This window comes from Anomalospiza imberbis, chromosome 25, assembly GCF_031753505.1.
Source record: "Anomalospiza imberbis isolate Cuckoo-Finch-1a 21T00152 chromosome 25, ASM3175350v1, whole genome shotgun sequence".
Taxonomy (NCBI): Eukaryota; Metazoa; Chordata; class Aves; order Passeriformes; family Viduidae; genus Anomalospiza; species Anomalospiza imberbis.
In genome coordinates, this window is record NC_089705.1 from 6,776,723 (window position 1) to 6,795,951 (window position 19,229).

Below are 19,229 nucleotides of genomic sequence, written 5' to 3' on the forward strand. Positions count from 1 at the left end.
CCGAGCGAGGCAGGCTGGGTGTGCTGGGGTAACGCCGATGGTGACAGCCAGGACAGGCTGGGTGGGGAGGTGGAATGGGAAGCAAATCCTTTCTGTGCCCCTCCACAGGGTAACCCCAGTGCTGCACCTTCCCCCACAAACCTGGATCCCACCAATTCCGGCACTGCCATCTCCAGAAGTGCTCGGGGAAGCATAAAACCCAGCAAGGTGCTCATGAGGGTGGGCAGACAAGGAGGAACCACAAGGGATGAGCCTTGAGCAGCAAGGCTGTCACACTGCTCTCAGGAGACAGCTCCCAAGGGTTTTCCAGAGGCGAAGGAGAGCGCTGGCATGGAAACACGACCTTACCTTGCCGAATAGCCGAAAGCAGATCACTCCTGGCATCGCTAACCGCAGGCAAGGATGACTTGGGCTTGGATGTGGAGGTGTCGGAGGGTGGAGGGGGGGGGTGGGGGGCCATCCAGGCCGCTGGAAGCCAGGGGGGGAGGGCCCGGAGGAGGCGGGGGCGGCGGCGGGGGCGGTGCAATCCCAGTGCCCGGCTGCGGCAGCGGAGCTGGGAGAACACTGGAATAGTCGACTGCTGGGGGAGGTGGGGGAGGTGGAGGGGCAGCAAACTCAGGGTGAGGGGGGAAAGAGGGGGGCGAGGGTGGCGGGGGGGTGCCCGGGGAGGGGAAGCCCATGGCAGGTGGTGGAGGGGGGGTGTTTTCCATCAGTGGTGGTGGTGGAGGAGGAGCTGGAGGGGGAGCAAAGCCCGGCCTGGCTGTGGAGGGCGATCCGATCGGAGGAGCTGGTGGTGGGTGGCTCGGGCTAACCAGGCTGGATCGTTTGGGCCCTCCAGAACCAGAACCTCTTTGGTTGTCTACAGGATAGCTGTGGCAAAAGAACGAGAGAGACAGGGAATCAGCCCTGAGGCCAGATCAGACTGTACAGTCTCCATGTTAATGCAAATCATGTGTGTTTGCTGCAGTCCAGACAAAAAAATCCAAGTTCCAGCTTTAACTGATGTTTCCATGAGACCTCACTCCTTGGTTTTGGTTCCCTTGCCTGTTTCTTTTGGCCTACACCTCCAGAAAACAGAAAGCTTCTAGGATGGCAGGAATGTTGTCTTCCATCCCATCTCCAAGGCTGACAAGAACATGAGCCACCTCACCTTTGTCAGAGGCCAGGCAGGCACAGGCTCGGAGCAGCTCCTGGCTCCAGAGCCCCTGCCATTGCCCCTCCTCGCCGAGGTCAGGCCCGTGACACACCAGGCAGGGATCAGGGATGTCTGCCGGCGTAAACTGCACGAGGAGGGCAGGGGTGCCAGGAAAGCATGTGCTCTGAACACCTGCTGGGAATGGATCTCCTCCCTGGATTCCACAGCTCGGAGCTGGAGTGCAGCAGCCATGTCTCAGAGCTCGCCGTGGGGAGCGAAGGGGAGGACATGGGAACCCAATGTGCTCTTATGGAAAACACCAAGGCATGAGGGACTGAACCTCCCATTGTGGAGGCTCTGTTCATCCCACAGGACTCCACTGCCCATGTGACAGTGTGACATCCTGTGCAAGGGAAGCCCAAACTGAGACCTCCTTCCATGGCAAGACAGAAAAATAAGGTACATTTGCCACAAAAACATCAGCATTTTTAACAGTGCTGATCCAAAACAGACTCCTGGAGATCAAATCTACCTCCCAGGGTTCCTTAAAAACAACCATCAAAACAAAACCAGAAGAGGGGAGATCTGTGGGGTTGGGCAGAGATCTAAGCAACTGCATAAGGCAGTGAGAGCTTCATCTGAGAGCTCGTGTCTGCTCTGCCCGAGAGGCACAGGCTGCGGAGTGCAGTGCTGGGTCTCTCTGACACATCAGAAGAGCCTTTGCTGCAGCATTGCTGCCTTTGGATAAGATGGAGAGAAGCCAAGCAGCCCTGTCTATCAGACAGACTTTCTCTTGTTCCTCTTGACTCTGTTCTAATGTCTTTAAAAAAAAGAAAAAGTCCACTCTTGTTTCGCCCTTTGCGTCTTGAGCCACTGCTGGACCGAAACTCTCATCTCTGGAGGTGCCTGGGAGTCACCATTTCATTCAATCCAAAGTAAATGACCTGAACTTGCACCCAAGTCTCTGGGAAGGAGGCAGCTGCTGTGCTCAAGTCCTTGAAACTTAAATACACCTCCATCTCCAGTGCCCACATCGTGCATTTCTCACAGATCAGAGCAAAAGAGGTTAAAGAAGCTGTTCTTTGCAAAGCTCTGTCATGGAATATCCCGAGTAGGAAGGGACTCACAAGGATCACCATGTTCAAGCCCTGGGCCTGCACAGGACACCCCCAGGAATTCCACTATGTGCCTGAGAGCGTTGTGCAAATGGAACATAAGGAACATGCTATGGAACAACCATTGGAAAACCATGGCAATGGGGCCAAGCCATTCACTGGGACACCGCTGTGGAATAAATCTGCTCTAGCTCTCCCCTTCTGCCTGGGAATGGTGATGGTGGCTGGCATCCATGGAGAGCTGTGCTGCCTGTGCCTCTGTCCCTGCCTGCAGTTGCACTTCCCTTCCAGACAGGAGCATTCTGGTTCCCATACAACGCCCATTAGGAAGTTCTGCTGAACTCTCTCAGCCTGTCTCATGTCATCCTTTTACACCACCTACTACTCCGTGGTGACAGAAGGGATCCCGTAGGCTTACCTAAATTCCACTGGGGGTGGAGGCAGGCTGTCATCTGGGAAAGAGGGAGGTGGTGGCACAATAGAGTCAGTCTGTGGCGGTGGCGGGTAGCAGTTCCCATCCATGCTTTCGTTGGAGCCGATGCTGCCGTTCTGATACACCATGTTGGAGGGGTACCTGGGAAAAGCAAGATAAACAGATTGTTTAAAGAACTCAAGGCAATGTCTAAAGCTCATTTTTTCCCCAGAGAGTTGTCCAGAGAGGTTGGCTGCCCCTGGATCCCTGGAAGTGTCCAAGGCCAGGTTGGACAGGGCTTGGAGCAGCCTGGTCTGCTGGAAGGTGTCCCTGCCCATGGCAGGGGGTGGAACGGGATGGACTTTAAGGCCCTTTCCAACCCAAATCAATACATGATTTTACATCATTAAAAAAACCCCTTTACTTCTCAGAGACTCCTATATTGAGAACCACACACACCTGTATGTGTTTGCTCGACGTAATTCTTTGGCTAAAATCTGCTCAGGTGCTGCCCTGTTTATGGCTGCTGCACACCAGAACAGCAGGAGTATGTATTTTAACAAACAAGCAAACACCTGAATAAATGCATTTTTCTCTAACACTTGATTTTGTAAAAGCACTTAAGAGTGTTTTGACCAACTTGGACTTAAAGAACTTGCTGTTACACTGAGTATCATCAGTGGCAAAAACAGGAGATACTCAAAGATGCCAAAAAATAAGCTCGAGAATAGAGTATCAAAATGGAAACTGCAATGCCATTAAAACAAGTATTCAAAGCTGGAACAGTACTGAAAAGATACTCTCATGCTTTCAGCGGACTCATTTCACTGTGGGGAGGGGGAACCACCCTATTTTTGGGGGCTCTGGACCCCAAGTGAATCCAAATGCAAGAACACACTCACATGAGAAAAGAGAGGAGCAAGAAAATGGTGCTGTTGTGCTGCTCGATTCCCCTGCTAGAAACCAAACCTGTTCTCTTATTAAACTAAAAGCAAGTTTTATTTTTAGCTGGAGAGTGTGATTTAAAGAGAGATTTTTTTCTTATATGAAAGGAAGCTGCAAGGAAGAAGAGCATTGTGGGGAATTCGGTCTGCTTCCAGCCTTGCTGGTGTCAAAAGTTAAATGAATTCCCAAGCCAGAAGTGCTAAAGAGAGATCTGTAGCTTGAAATACTTGGATGGGGACAGCCCCCGCTTCAACTTTAGGGTGTGAAGAGCCATTTGTGAAATGTAACAAAGCCATCACACAATGGCACCGAGATGCCACCCTCAGCTGGGTGTGAGGGAAGGGCATCGCCGTGGGGCAGAGCCAAAGCTCCCAACACCTCTGTGCCCACAGGCAGCGAGAGCAGCCAGAGCCACCTTGTTCCAACCGTGCAGCTCCCTGATTTATTTGGCAAATTTGAGATCAGCAGGCGGATTTACTTTGGAGAATCTGATTAGTGGCAGTATCGATCCGTGGATCTGGAGGAGCTGCAGCGCAGGGTGAACTGCATCCCAATCACCCAGCCCCAGACCTGCTTACCCAGCAGGACCATGCTTGTCCTTTGACTCGACAAATTCTTGTCCCATTTTCAGCTTCTCCCACTCCTCTTTCCGGGTTTTGATTTTCCGCGGATTCACATTTCCTCGGTTCGGATTCTCCTTTTTCTCTTTCTAAGAGAGGAGGAATCAAACACAAGCTTTATTTTGCTTTAAATTCACTGGGAATAGAGAGGAACAGGACAGACCTGGAGCAGTTACAACAAGACACAGTCTCAAAGAGGATTTTTAGTTTACTTTTCTGATTGCTGCACTCTCCAAAGATCTTCCATATAAAAAAGCTGGAGCACAGATAACATAAAAAATACCAGACAACATCAGGTTGCCCAGAGCAGCCCAGACACGATGCCATCATCACCCCCTGGCATAAGCAGCCTGTGGGCAGAGTAAAAGCTTAGTTTCCCAAATCAATTTAGGTTTTGCCCTCTGTGGCGAGATGCCCAAGTTTCACCTTCGCCCTCATGGTGGTCAGCGTTCTGGGCTGCAATATGGGCACTTGCCCACAGAGAACTGGGCTCTAGATGGGCTCACTCCGAATTCTAACACACCCTACATCTCTCCTTTGTTATTTTTCATTGAAGAATCACAATCTGTTTTCATGCTTAATACTCCAGTTGCTCAAAAGCTAAATAAAGTACGTTAAAGCTAGATCTCTTATGCTATGATATAATTTAAGGCCCAAAGACAGTGGCATTTGGAAAAACCAATTAGAGGTATTGTTGTTCTCTTTTTTTAATTAACAAGAATGTGGATAAACCAGCTAAAACTTCACTGCTGAATTGATCCCATAGGAGTCCAAAAGTGCAAACCTGAGTTTTGGACAGCAAATTTGGCGTCCAAAATTTACTAACGCTTCCCACTTCCTCCTCCTCCCTTCCTCACCCTATGTTTCCGCTTTTCCTTCATGATATCCTTGGTGTCTTGAAGCATTTTCTCCTTCCAAAGGTCGAAGAAATATGATGGATCTGTGTAGAATTTAAGCGCCTCTTTGCCATCATCCCTGGAACAGGGGGAGGAAAAAACCACACAGACAAGGATCAGGTCACACATTTCTTGGAAGGAAACACAAGGCACTATCTCAGATGACAGTTTAGAAGTGCAGTGAGATGGTCACAAGTGCTGCTCTTGCCTCTGCCCCCCATTTCAGAACAGGAAGAGACCCCCACCTCAGTCATCCCAGCTCTCCCACATCCCACTCCTTTTGCCCTCACACAAACCCTCCGTTACTCAGCACCTGAAGAGCTCAACTGCTATGAACAATCACCAGGAGAGCAGCAGGTCTCTCACTTCAACTCCCTTTTGTTTGTGCTGTATTTTGGTGTGGAAAAACCTCCTCCTCCAGCTCAGGAACCCTAAATCAGACCAGCAGCGTCCTTGAAGCTCCTGAGTGAGCGCACACAGACTCCCTCTCCTCCCACTTTGCAGTGCAGCCGCGTCTGGCAGGAGACAGCTGCCTCCAGCTATCTGTAATTACTTTTTACCTGCTCAGAAGATATTTATGGATGTGGGATAAGTCTCTGGATTCTGACCCCCTTTACTTCTACTACCTACAAGATGGAATCAGAGTGGGACTGCTCAGAACTGGTTACACAGCCAGTCTAGGTCCCACCAGATGTCTCAGACCAAGCAGTGGAGGCCTCAGGAATCATCACAGTAGCCTGCTGCACCCACCTGGGTGAGAGCCACCTCCAGGTGAATGCTCTGCATCTCACACTGTTCCTTTGGAAAGGAGCCATTGGGCTACGGAGGAGCACAAGAAAAATGCCTCATCTGCAGCACACCAAGCATGGCTCTGCAGAGCCAGCCACACCTGTCCCCAAGGCACTCACAAAAGTGACAGCAGAAAACCAAAGAGACCATTTTCTAGCTATGCTCATTTGTATGACCTCAAAAGCAAAGTTTCACATAATCCAAAGGACAGAGATTTCCTGGAGGATTTGTTTAGCGACTCAGTTTCCCAGTGGAAACAGCTACTTCAGTCCAGCACAGCACAGGGAAGGATCTCCCTGGCAGGCTGGGAGGAAGAGGTTCTTCTCTGCAAAGGAACAAGGAGGTATTGGAGCTCTACCTGTAAGGTGAGAGGATGTTGAGAGGTGGAGGGGTATTGCAGGTCCTGTAGGTTTCGAGGACAGGTACAGGGAGAGAATCTCTGTCAAAGAGCTTCTGGTCCTGAGTGGTGGAGCTTTTGAAGGCCTTTCTGGTGTTAATGCCTTGCAAGGAGACTGTAAGGAAGAAGAGAGAACAAGTGAAGAACAGCTTGACCCAGGCCAACTACACTGAAGCCCAAGCAGTGAACATCTGATTTCAGTTGGAGTTCTTGGCATGCTTTGCAGTTCTTAAGGTCAGGTTCCTTTTCCCAGAGATCCCTTGGGAAACCCATCAAATCTCCAGCGTGCTGCCAAGATCTGCTGCTCCATCAACACAGCTCTCCCTCGAGTGGCCCATGGGCTTTGGAAGCCCTGTGACCAAGTTCAAGCAATTCATCCACTGCCACCCAACTGCCGGAGAGCAAGTTCCCACATGGAGAGTCACCGAAGAGCAAAGCCAAAACAGCTGTCCAAGTGCTCTACTGGGAGGCAGGGAAACGGTCCCTCTCAGCTCCAGAGAACACACTCCAACACCCATGGCAGTGTCATGCTGGGTTTACGGTGCTGAACCAACCATGCTGACTCAACGAGAACCTTCACCATGCTCCGCCTGTGCTCCACTCCATTACCTTCCTCCTCTTTGGGATCCAGCTGAGTGACTTTGACTTGCAAGCGGTCAACTCTCTCGACGAGAATGCTCACCCGAGAGGCAAAGGTGTTGGCTTGAGTAAACAACTCTCCAAATATGTCTTCTGCAGATTTACCTGCAATATTAAAGTGTCTCCATTACCCTTATGAACCACATCAGACCACACTCAGTCTCCCAGCTTGTTTTCAAGAAGAAAGAAAAGAAAAGAAAAGAAAAGAAAAGAAAAGAAAAGAAAAGAAAAGAAAAGAAAAGAAAAGAAAAGAAAAGAAAAGAAAAGAAAGAAAGAAAAGAAAGAAAGAACCACTCTTCTTTTCAAGTTTGTCAGGGTTGAGTTTAACAACCAGGAAGAAAGCGCTTTGTTCCACCAAAACCTGACATTTCCAAGGGATCTTCAAGCAATAAGGAAACAATTGAGACACACTTTAAAGTCTATTAAAGTAACAAACTAAAGAGGGCTGACAACACTACACTGGTCTGAATGTGGATGGATCTGAAGGTCCTGTAAGATTCTTTGCTGTTCTGTTTATTAGACAAGGAAATACAGTTAGATTTTTATTGCTCTGGAGAATCTCAAAGGCTCTCAGTCTCCAGCAGGCCTGCCTCCAGGGGAGCTGGCACACATTTACAAGCTCAAAGTACTCTGGAAGTAGAGAGCAGACCCAGTCCTGGATTCCGAAGCTGGAGCTGAAACCACAGCTGACAGCACTGACCCTGCTGTTCCTTCAGGTGGCAGTGTCTGAAAAATGGATGCATTCACATTGATTCTAAATCACAACCAAAGGGGAACTTCTCAATCAGGGACATTCTCTCTGGAACACCTTGGACTACCCAGTGGGCTGCTATGACAAGCACCATCCATGGTTTGGGCCAGGAGAGCGCCCAGGGCTCAGATCAGGAGCCGCATCACTTACAGGAGTAAAAAGAACATGGCCCCGTCCTCAGGAGTTTAAAACCTACAGTGCCACAAGAGACAGGTAGACAGAGGTGGGAGACCTGGAAGAAACCCAAGAACTTTCACCAAGTCCTGCGTTTTTGTTCTGCTCCCAGGCACAACCCAAGACAGGGAGCCCCCACCACTGAGGACAGCAGAGCAGACTTGGCACCGACCGCAGACATGGGCCCGTGGTGTTCCCACTGATGGGAAACATTTCCAGCCACGGCTGCTGAGTACAAGGCTGCTCCCAATAAGCAGTCTGGTTTTGAAGTGCATCATCATATGGTCAACAGTTTGTTCTGGAATCTGTTACTCCTAAAGATCCTCTCCGACACTCAGGAAAGAAAAACCAGTTGGAAGTCTAATTTCAAGAGCAATTTTGGAAAATGTGGTTGTCTACAGGGTCAGAAAGACAAAGCACCCCTTGCACAAGGCAAGGCGAGGGCATCCCCCAAAGCCCAGCTGCACAAACACTCCCAGCTATCTAACCTGACATATCAACTCCTTGTTCCTGCTCCCAGGAGATCTCCTTACACTGCCAAGCACGGGGAACAAGCCAGGTTAAAATTCAACCTTCTCCACCCCTTTTGGTGGCAATGCCAGATCCAAGTGTTTGTAGAAAGCAAATGCTGAAGGTTAACTTCAACTGACCTCTTTCTTCCACCCTCCTAGACAATGCAGACTCCACATATGCTCAATTAACAAACCCAAACTCGTGAGAAGTATTTTATGTTTGGAGATCTAAGGGCCAGGTAGCTCTTGTTGTAGCCATGTTTCATGAAGCAATCTCCATTTTCAACATCAGCACAGACCAGCTCTCCTATTTGACCAAAGAGAGTAAAAATTTTTCTGTGGGAAAATGCGAAACCTTCCAGCAACAGCTCAAAAAAAGAAAAGTTGTAATTTTGTTGGTACTTTCACAAGAAGTGAAAAACATCTCTGAATTTCACAAGGAACTGCAACAAGCACTAGGGGAAAATTAAGTCTTTGGTTTGCAAAGTATATTTCAAGTATAAAATAATATATAACAGCATTTTCTATACTGGTTTTGACCCTGAAGAGAGAAGAAGAGATGGTCTGTGTTCACTTGCCTGTGTAAGTGCACCTGGAGTTATTGCCCAGCATCTCACACGTCGCCTGAGCTTCACAAACACTTTTAGATGGGGTAAGACAGAGATTAATTTTTTACTTTAGTTACTTTGACTGCAAAAGTGCAGCTTACAATCAGAATTATCTTTGCCATGCACTGGCAGGAAGACAGACAGCATGATTTAATAGGTCCTTCCATCTTTAGCTTGTGGATTCTGTAAAATCACACAAAACCGTGCAGTCGACTTATACAAAGTGCTCCCAGCTGCGAAAGTAACGAAGGGTAAACTCACTGGAATATGAAAGTTTGACAAGATTTATGTTTGCATCTTTGTAAAGAGACTGTGGTGCACCAGGCATGGCTGATTATTCACTTGACAGGGCTGTCACAGCCTACTGAACCTGCTCTACGTTCCTGTAATAGTCAAGGTACAAGGAGAGCGAGAATTTGTTTTTTGGAGAGAGGAAAGGGTGGGGGGCAGGAGTTTGGTCATTTGGGTGCAAGTGTAGTCTAAACATTGCTTTATTTAAAATACTGCTGACCCTGGGGAAGTGGAGGGTACTCAGCATTTCCCTCCCACCTGCCCTGCTCTCACACCAAGTGTCAGCAGGAGGCACCTCTCCTCAGTTTTCCCCCCAGGTACCTGTGACTGGTCCAGCAGCTCACACCTTCTCCCCACATCCCCACATCCAGCTCTCAGGGTACCTTCCCAAAGAAGAAACCAGGCTGTGATTTGGCTCCCAGTGCTTCAGAAGCAGAGCAGCTTTGAGTATCTGTGCAAAGAAGGTCTAAACCTGTGGGATCTGGCCAGGGCTGTCACACTAACCCAGAGCAGGACTCTGAACAGGGATGAGCCTTCCTCACAGCTGGGCTTTGCACAGCTTTACTGCCTTCTTCCTCACCATTTCACATGCACGAGATGGATTTCACTCACACTCCACAACCATCTTGGCTACCAGACCTAACAAATGAACAACGAGGGCCAGTTGAACGCAAGCAGAGAGCCTGGTCTCGCCTGTGCAGTGACATTTCTCCAACCCAACAGAATGTGACACCGACTGGCAGCAAACATGGGCCCAGATTTCAGTGACAGCTATGGTCTGCACTGCTGGAAAGAGGCTGCACCCAAACTTTGCCTGCCACATGGCGGAAGACAAGGGCTTGCTTTGCAGAGCAAGCAGAAGGGCTTGCAAACACCCCAGAGAAGCTAAACAATAGATTAATTTGAGTATCAAAGTCTTGCTTCAAGGACAAAGGTGGTTAATCAGAACACAGAGCATTTCAATGGAGTATGGAGTCATCCTGGAGACACCACAATTAACTCTTTGTTTCTCCTATGGCATGTAGGCCTGTGTTCTCGCTCCAGCTTTTCCAAGGCTACGGGTCAGCCCACTGGAGAGCTGAGCCAGGCATCGCTCCAGCTCACGCTGCCATTTGAGTGAGCAGCCCCAAAGGGCCGATGCTTTGGAGACACCACTTGGCTCAGACAGGTCTTTGGGTCTCACAGCGCAACAAACAGCAGCAGGGGCAAACTGGAGCTTCTGCGTGGGGGCTTTATTTATCTTCCATTAAAAATAAGACTACTGACATGGTGTAGATTCAACAGAGTCAAGCTCCATTTAGTAGCGCATGCAATTAGAGGCACGTTCTCTGACATAAGATCCTGCCTGCTCCAAGAGCCTCCCATTTTACAAGCCTGAGTTGTGCTCCATCCTTCCATCTGCAGTTGCACTGCAGCCTCTCACATGCACACACACATACACACACCCCCCTCCCCATTTTCTCTTAGATAGGAAGGCAGTGGGACCAGGGATATGAAATTAGCATCAGATTTCTTTAGGAAAACATTTTAGCATTACCCAGGGAAGGCAGATGGGGGAGAAATAGGAACACGAGAGTAGAAAGGGAGCTAAATAAAGAGCAGTAGCGACTCCTGAGGGCAACGCGCAGGCTCGCCATGGTACTCACTCAGGCTGCCCAGCTGTCGAATGACATTTGCCAGGGTGATGTTGGTCACGCATTCCAGCTCGCTCGGAACGCTAGGCAACGTCTGACGGCACAGGTGCCTTGGCTCAATGTTCCTCGTTACTAACGGCATGGTGGACCTGCTTCAGGCACTGTTCTGAAAGATGAAAAACAACCCAAAAAAGAAACAGGAAAGGATTACTCAACCGCAAATTCCAGGCACACCAGAGCTATGGTGTTCGTTTTTCCTGCTTTCAAACGGCTTTACTTATAAGCCTTCTTTCCCCCGCTCCCCACCCTGAGAAAACTGGTTCATCAGAAATAAAGATCCTCCTGTTCTCTGACTTGCAGTGGCAGCAGAGCCCCACCAGCCCAGGTACAGAGGCAGAGATGGAGAACTCCACATCTTCACCCACACTGCCAGGGCTGCCGCAGCCGTTGTTCCCTTCCTACCCGCCCGGAGCCTGGACAGGGCTCCTGCCTCCCGCGCTCACACAGCGCCTGGCACGACTCTTACGAGCTCCTCTTCGGAAACATTTCCAACTTGCAATCAATAGTTGCTTAAACCGTGGAGGTGAAGACAGGAGATGTTATTACACAAAAAAAGAAAGAACAAAACAGGCTTCTCCCAGCACGCCAAAGCACACGTGGTGCCTCCCTCCTGGAGCAGCACAAGGGGCTCTCCTGGAACAACAGGAAGCGCTTGCAGCTGACCAGGAAACTTTCTGGTGACTGTTCCTTATCCTGCAGGCTGCACCCCTCTTCCCTTGGGAAATCCCCCGGGGATGAGGTTTACACTGGACCATTGTTTTCGTGCTAGAGCAGTTAAAGGTTGAGGGAGCTCTAATCAGGATACAGGACTGGAGCGTGCTCAGAGGCAAGTCAGGATTGACTGTACAACAGGCAGGACAAACTTCCAGTTCTTTAAAAAACTAATAAAATAAAAAACCTAGAGAAAACCTAAGTGTCTGGAAGTTATGCTTTGGACACTTTTATGTGCAGGTCAGTGTCTTGAACTAACAAAAATCTCCTTTGCTAACAGGCCTAAATGTTTAAGCATCAAACAGCAGCTCCAGCTCCAAGAGGGAGAAGGAAACCTGCATGACCAGCTCACTAGAAGGAGCATCATACATGCCTGAAATCTTTAGGACTAAGTGAAAGCAAATACATCCCAAGTTCTTGATTAATTTAGAAGGGGAAAGAATCACTTTTCTAGGTCAGCTGAGGAACAACCCAAGAGAAGCAGGCAGCTCCCATGTGATAGGCATGCGGATCTGTTCGGGCTGGGTGTAAAAATAAAACAGGAAGCGAACAGCTTGGGGAACATGGCTTCCTGTCACCACCAGCAAAAACCCAAGAACCATAAAAAATCAGCTGTTTGCTCTTGACTTTGAGCCACCCTTTGATAGTCTCTGTGGCAGCTGGCAGCTTATCTTTGAGGTCCAGGAGTCCTTCCTGGATGCTTTTCTATCAGGGTGTTAAGAGGAAGAAGTGGGCATTATCCCTCCTAATTACCTCAGAAGCCAGATTTTGAATTGCTAAATTTGACCCATTAAGGCAGAGGAGTTCAAGAGCCGCAGCACCGGGCGCTGGGATACCTCCCAGACAAGCAGATGTAGGTTGCTGCCATTTTGCAACGCCTCTACATGAGGGATTTCACAGCATCTCAGAATGCCAGGATGGTTTGGGTTGGAAGGGACCTTAGAGCTCATCCTGTTCCAACCTCCTGCCACGAGACCAGGCTGCACAGAAAGGGTCCCCAAAACCGAACGCCTTATTGAACAGGGGAGCCAGATCTGCATCCAAATAAATAAAAGCAAGACCCTCTGAGGATCGAGTCCGTGTTGTTTTTCCCTGTGTCCACTGCAGCCATCAGTAACTGCTGGGATATTTAAAGAACAGGGTGAACTAAGGAAGGGCTATGACCTTCCCTTCCCAACACCCCGTGTTTTATCGATTCCAGCCCAAGCCCTACAATCTTTTGTCAGCTTTAGTGCTTCATGCCAGACAAACTTTCCCAGCTCCCCCCAGACTGCAGTCTGCACCAACAAGCAGCTCTCATAAACAAGGCAGCATTTGCAGGCTGCCTGCATCCAGCTTCTCCCCTGTGCTTCCCCAGGGCTTGGCCAGGGAGCACACATGGTGGGATCTGCAGAGCTGGACTGGACAGCCTGGCTGGAAACCTTCCAATGTGGAGGACAGACAGAGGGAAAACAGCAACAGGAAAAATAAGCCTGGAAGTGGGAGATGAGATGTGAGCGTTCTGTATAAAAGGAGACAAAAAAAGCCCCCGAGATGATGGGTAGCATGGTTGGATAAATGCAGGTAACGCTGATCTCCGCAAAAATGGAGAAAACAGGGCAGAAAATGGGAGCGGTGCCTCCAATACCAACAAAAAAAAAAGGCTCTGAATACATTGCCTGTATAGAGACACCCCATAAGTGTTTGCCTTCAAAGCATGTTTTGAAAGTAAATGCAAGGAGTAGTGGTGAGAACTGCTTTTCTTAAAAGAAAAACTAAGACAGAGCACACGTACAGCACAAATTTGCACTGGCGCAAGACAGCAGAGATAAAGGCTAAGAAAAAGGCTCCCTTTATAGCCCAGCTCATCCTGCCAGCCACCCCCAGCCTCCCAGCCACACTCCACTGCAGAAGGAGAGTTTTGCCCTCATGATCACAGCAGCGCTTCCCAAGGCCATGGGGACAGCTCTGCTGCCCCTAAACCCAGCCAGGATCCAGCAAACTAAGGGATTAAATCAACCGTGTGGAGCATCAGAGATGATCGAGGCAGGAAGGGCAGGACGGGCTGTGGACAACCATCCTGTTCTCCCAGCAGCTTTTGGGTAAGAGGCATTTTAAAGCAAAAATTCCTCTCTTCCGAGCAGAAGGATGAGGAGCTTCAAGATTTTAGGACGGAAATCTGGGACCTGCAAAAGGAGCAGGTGATGCCCCTACAAGAAGACTGTTAAGACCTTGCATTTTCCTGGAGTGTTTGGAGGGTAGGGATAGAGATAACAGCTAATGGGCTCCTGTAAAACCTTCATGCCTCGTGAGAAGGCGGGACAAAGATTAATAGTGTGGATTGGAAAATAAGTGGTGTATTTCAAAAGCTGGAGTCAGGTAGGGTAGAAAACCAGGTGTGGAGAAGGGGTAAGGTATGAGAGCAAAAGGGGAAGAGGAAACAAAACACTGGAGGCAGCACAAGGCATGAGCTGGGGGCAGGGAGGGAGGAGACACAGTAAATAAAAGAAGGGAGAGAGCTAAAAAAGCTTTCTGGAAGGCTCATGCTCTTATTCTTTAAGAGAGTCATTAAGGAGGTGACTGACAGCACAGTGCCAAGCACGGGCCATCCAGAACTGCTTCACTTTCCGTGCTCAGGGCATGACAGCACAGCAGAATTGCACCCCGGCTGGCCAGCCTGGTCATCAAGCATTAGTCACTGTCACACAATGACCACAGACCATATATTATAACTAAATCCTACCATTCAGATGCAACTTAAATGAATTGCAAGGCCAAAAATCCTTATCTTTGGGGCAAAGATTAGCATTTCTATGTGCTTATGAATGCTGGAGATTAGATTTCTTTTGGGAATGTAGAGTTTTGGGGTGCAGACACTGTTTTTAAAGAAGCTGCAAGAATGACATGGGCACAGAGGAGCTGCCCTGATCCCAGTGTAACAGGAGAGGAGATCAAGTATGTTAGAAGTAAAAGGAAACTGCCTCTAGAAACAGAAAACTCTGCAACAGATTTCTAATGAATATGGAAAACAAAGAAAGGCATCAAATTGAAACACAGTGAGAGGAAAGAAGTTCAGTGATCTCTGCTGGCTGGAAGAGCCCTAAGGAAAATCCACAAACCCTGCTGCATCAATCCACGTTCAAAAGACTCATCCTCCCAACCACTGCGCTTCACACCTTCTTAAAAACAAGGAAACAAATTATTTTCCTCTCCCACTTGAACCAGACCCTTCCTACCTGCTCCCAAGCACTTCCTCTGAAGCCTCCAAGTTATGACTTGAATCACAGAAAGCTCCAAGAGTCTGGATGATGTTGTGAGGGCAGTGACTAAAAGCCAAACCATCCAAAAAGGCCCAGCTCTTCGCCCCACAGCTCCTTTCCCCTTGCTGCCCCACCTACAGCCGGGCATTGCCAGGATGCCTCATAATTTCCCCTCTCCCAGAATGCTTACACAGGCTCTGCCGAGCCCTGGCCTGATCTAGCCCAGAAAAAAGTTTGCTGAGCACAAAAAAACCCTGGAAGCTGAATTCACTGCTCCTACATTCCTACTGATCTTCCAGCCTCAACTGGCACCTTGTTTCCAGGATTCATCAGGTTTTTGCTCCCCATCATCCTTCCCAACAACTCCTGTCCTTTCTCACTGCACACATCGTGGTCTTGGACGCCTCATGCTTTTCCAAGAAAGCAGGATCCATGAGTAGAGCTTCTTCCCATGGCTGCTGATCTGACACCCTGCTCCTGCCACCATATGCTCTCACCTTGAATGTCCTGCTCACCAGCTTTTAAGAGGATTCTGACTTTGGCAATTAGTTCTGTAAATACTCTTGGGCACTGGGGAACAAGCATGGCCCAGCACAGGCTCGAAAAGGGGGAAAAACGTGTGACTTGCAATTCTTGCCTTTCCAAATCCAGCACTTTAAGCAAAGCCGAGGTAAATCCAAGATAAGAATGCTGCTCCAAGATTTCTTATCAGCAAGCCATTGACCGCTCTTCCCATGAGCTCTGCTGCAGCAGATCACTCAGGAATCCCAGTTCTGGATTAGAATCAAGTACAATTGGTTTGTTTCAAACAAGAACTGCCAGTCCATAAACCCCTCACACAAAGCTGTGTCTTATTGACTATTTTTAATAAATAGGGCTGGCACAGTAAAATTGAACAATTGCTAGGAACAATAAAGGAGACAGACTTTGATTACAACTATTGAGAAGCAATACAGGGATGTTTTAGCATTGAGTACTTGCTTTCCAAGGCAAGTTCTGTCAACTGAAAACAGAGACTCAGAGCAAATACTCCTTAAAAACTGGTTTGGAGCACAGCAGAAAACAGCACTGCACAGCAAGAGAGGAACCAGACCTGTTTTTTGGTTTTTTTTTTGTAGAGCAGGCAGATAGCACAGTCACTGTGGTGGTGCAGAGGAGAAGGCAGGCAGGACTCCAAGGCGAGCCCTGCGGATGCAATGCACACAAAGAGCTGTAAATAACAGGTGAGGTGGAGGGAGAGATCTGGCAAGGTTCTCCTCACTGGTATTTGACCAGTTAGCATAGCGTTACTGGGAGTCACCTGGGTAATTCCCCACTCAATGTGACACACAACCTCTTAGATCAGGGACCATCTGCAAATAAATCTGGACCCCAGCAGTGAGATCATCTGTCATAGTGTCTGGTGTAGCACAAAGCACTTAAGGAGGGCAGAGCTCTTTTTTTGGGAAAGGGAAGGGAATTTAGGCTTGATTTCCAAGTACATCAGGGTGACCAACCACCCTGCCCTCGGCAGGGCTTACAAAAGCCTCTGCCTGGACACAAACAGGCAGCACAGTCAAGGAGACCAAGCCTTCAGCTAAGCGCTTTGGAGAGCCGCCTCTAGGAGTGCCCATCAGGGGACTAGGCACACCAGCAGGTCTGGGAATGAGGGGGAAAGGAGATAATCAGATCTGAAATTCCCATCAGTATGAAATAAGACTTAACTCAGTAGCTTGCCAACGCAGACCGACTGTTCTTTCTAATGTCTGTGACAACTCTGCTTCAAATTTCAAGCTTCTCTCAGCAGTAACTACTCCCCCATGTAGCTGTAATGGCCAGAAAGAGACTGGCTTTTATGTAACCCCAAAAGACTTGCAGAAAGGGAAGCAGCAGCCACACACACACACACACAGGGAGAACGGAGGGGGGAAAAAAATCAGCAGAAGGCTCTGCTGAGTGCTCAGGGCTATATCCAAGCTCACAATGCAGCCACAGAGAAGTGGGATGCGGCAATCAGAAATGCTCCAGTTCCACGCTCTGAGAGAGACCCAGCAATCAGTGCTGCATCCGAGCAATAGGGAGCGAAATTATAGAGCAAACTGCCATGTGATGCCACAAACTACTCCATCCCGCCAGCTGTAACAAGTATTCATTCCCAAAAATGCATCACAGGCTCATCTGTCATTACCAGCCCAGCCTGCCAGCAGCTGAGCAGGAGTCAGCAGTGAAGGGCAGCTGCAGGGCTGCTTCCTTTCACAGTGGTCTATTCTCCCGAAAAACCACGGGGGAGACGGACGGGTAAAATCCCCCCGGGCGCAGCAAAAAACATTGCCCACCGTCTCTCAGCAGCCGGTGGGATGGGAGGCACACGCTGTGTTTTCACCCACCACCACACAAAAGCTCTCCTGAAGCAGGATCTACTGAAAATCCAGAACCTTTGGGAGAACACACTTAGCTGATCACAAAAATCCACATCCACAACCCCTCTGTGTACTAATAACGCACTTCAATCACCAAGTGGAGAACTCTGCAGGCCTGATGTGCCGGTGTTATGAAAGAGGATGTTTGGGCAATAACGTGGGGCAAGAGCAGCGCTGCCCTTTTCCACAGCCCTGTTCCGACAGTGGGAACGTCAGCCCTGCTCCCGCAGCATAACCAGGACTGTACAGCGTGCAGTCCTTGACACACCGAACAACCAGCCCGCTCCAATCCCAGAGTAAAAATAAACCTTTTTTTTTCCTCCCCTGCCTTCCCCCCCCCCCCCTCCAGTCTGCTGGCTCTGAAAAATGCAAAAGAGGCTCAGAAAGCCATTTTCTGCAGGTTTTTTTGTCTGGCTCATGCATTATCATCATCATTTACTGCCCTCAAGGGGATTGCACAGGTGTGACTGAAAATTTGGCTCTTCCTTTTAAACTTTTTGTTATCAGCTTTGCTGAAGATGATCTTGCTGGAATAAATACCAGGCTGCTCTCCTGGAGAGGGACTTGCTCAGAGCTGTTGTCAGAAATCTGTCTGGGGGTGGAAGGATGGGGGTGTCACTAATGGGGAACATACAGATCCTCCTGGCTTCTGCTGGAGTGCTAATAGAGCCAGCAGTTTGACCTAGACTTTTATTTTTTAATTCCTAAGAAACAAACCATTGGACTAATTAATGTTTCCATTCATTTAGCTGAAAAACAAGTTAAACAAAGAGGGTCACCTGGTGTTCCTATCAATACCTGACTAGGATACAGGCAGAACAAATGCATTTAAATAAAACTCTAGAAGAGACGTGACAAGAGAAAGGCAGTTTAGCTCAATTAAAGAGAGCTGTCACAGGGATTTGATTCTCAGAATATAGAACTATTGATTAAACAGGAATTAAAGCTCCAGAACAGAAAGGTTTCAAGGTCTTTGCTGTGAGGGTATACATCAGGAGAGAGAGGCAGGACTCCTTCAGCACCACAAGAGCTCTGGCTTTGTTGCTTCCTAGGAAACAGGAGCAGCAAAGGGAGCAGAATGCTCTCTACTAAACCTGTGAATAATTTGGGCAAGGATACAAGGTCAGTGACAACACAGAGCGGCATCACGAGCGTCAATCAACAGGTAGCTTTGGTGTAGTTGGGTATTGAAAGCACACAATAGGTTCTAAAACATTTCAGGAGTATGTAGGGAGAGGACTGGGCAGGTTTCAGTCCTAGAATCCCACAATCCTAGAATGGTATGGGTTGGAAAGGGCCTTAAAGCCCATCCCATCCAACTCCCTGCCATGGCAGGGGCACCTCCCACTGTCCCAGGCTGCTCCAAGCCCTGTCCAGCCTGGCCTTGGCCACTGCCAGGGATCCAGGGGCAGTCACAGCTGCTCTGGGCACCCTGTCCCAATTCCTTCCCAATTCCCCACCTAACCCTGCCCTCTGGCAGTGGGAAGCCATTGCCCCTTGCCCGATGTCCCCCTTCAGCTCTCTTGGAGCCCCTTTAGGCACTGGAATGGGCTTTAAGGTCTCCCTGGGGCCTTCTCCAGGCTGGACATTCCCAGCTCTCCCAGCCACTCCCCAGAGCAGAGGGGCTCCAGCCTTCGAAGCATCTCTAGACTTGTTCCAACAGGTCCCCATCCCTCCTGTGCAGAGCACCCCAGAGCTGGAGGCAGCACTGGAGGTCACCAGGGTGCAACAGAGGGGCAGAGTTTTCCAAGCCTCACAGTCAATAACAGTGCTGAATTCACTTCAAAGGGTCTTGACTAGAAGAGACACCATGTAGGTGGGAAGGCCAGCAGTGCCCCTGCCCACAGCTGCCCGTGCAGGTCCAGCAGGAGCCCCTGGCTGCGGGGATGCCTGCGCAGGAGC

The 19,229-nt window shown here is 49.1% G+C and overlaps 1 protein-coding gene across 1 annotated transcript in view; it reads right to left on the reverse strand.

The window, feature by feature from the left end:
- WASF2 (WASP family member 2) overlaps nucleotides 1-19,229 on the reverse strand; it is a 29,451-nt gene that overhangs the window by 1,661 nt on the left and 8,561 nt on the right. The window contains 8 exon segments of the mRNA XM_068172565.1: nucleotides 349-448; nucleotides 450-870; nucleotides 2,669-2,824; nucleotides 4,186-4,316; nucleotides 5,085-5,202; nucleotides 6,271-6,424; nucleotides 6,919-7,053; nucleotides 10,931-11,084. Coding sequence (XP_068028666.1) covers nucleotides 349-448; nucleotides 450-870; nucleotides 2,669-2,824; nucleotides 4,186-4,316; nucleotides 5,085-5,202; nucleotides 6,271-6,424; nucleotides 6,919-7,053; nucleotides 10,931-11,060 — 1,345 coding nt within the window. The 5' untranslated portion in view covers nucleotides 11,061-11,084.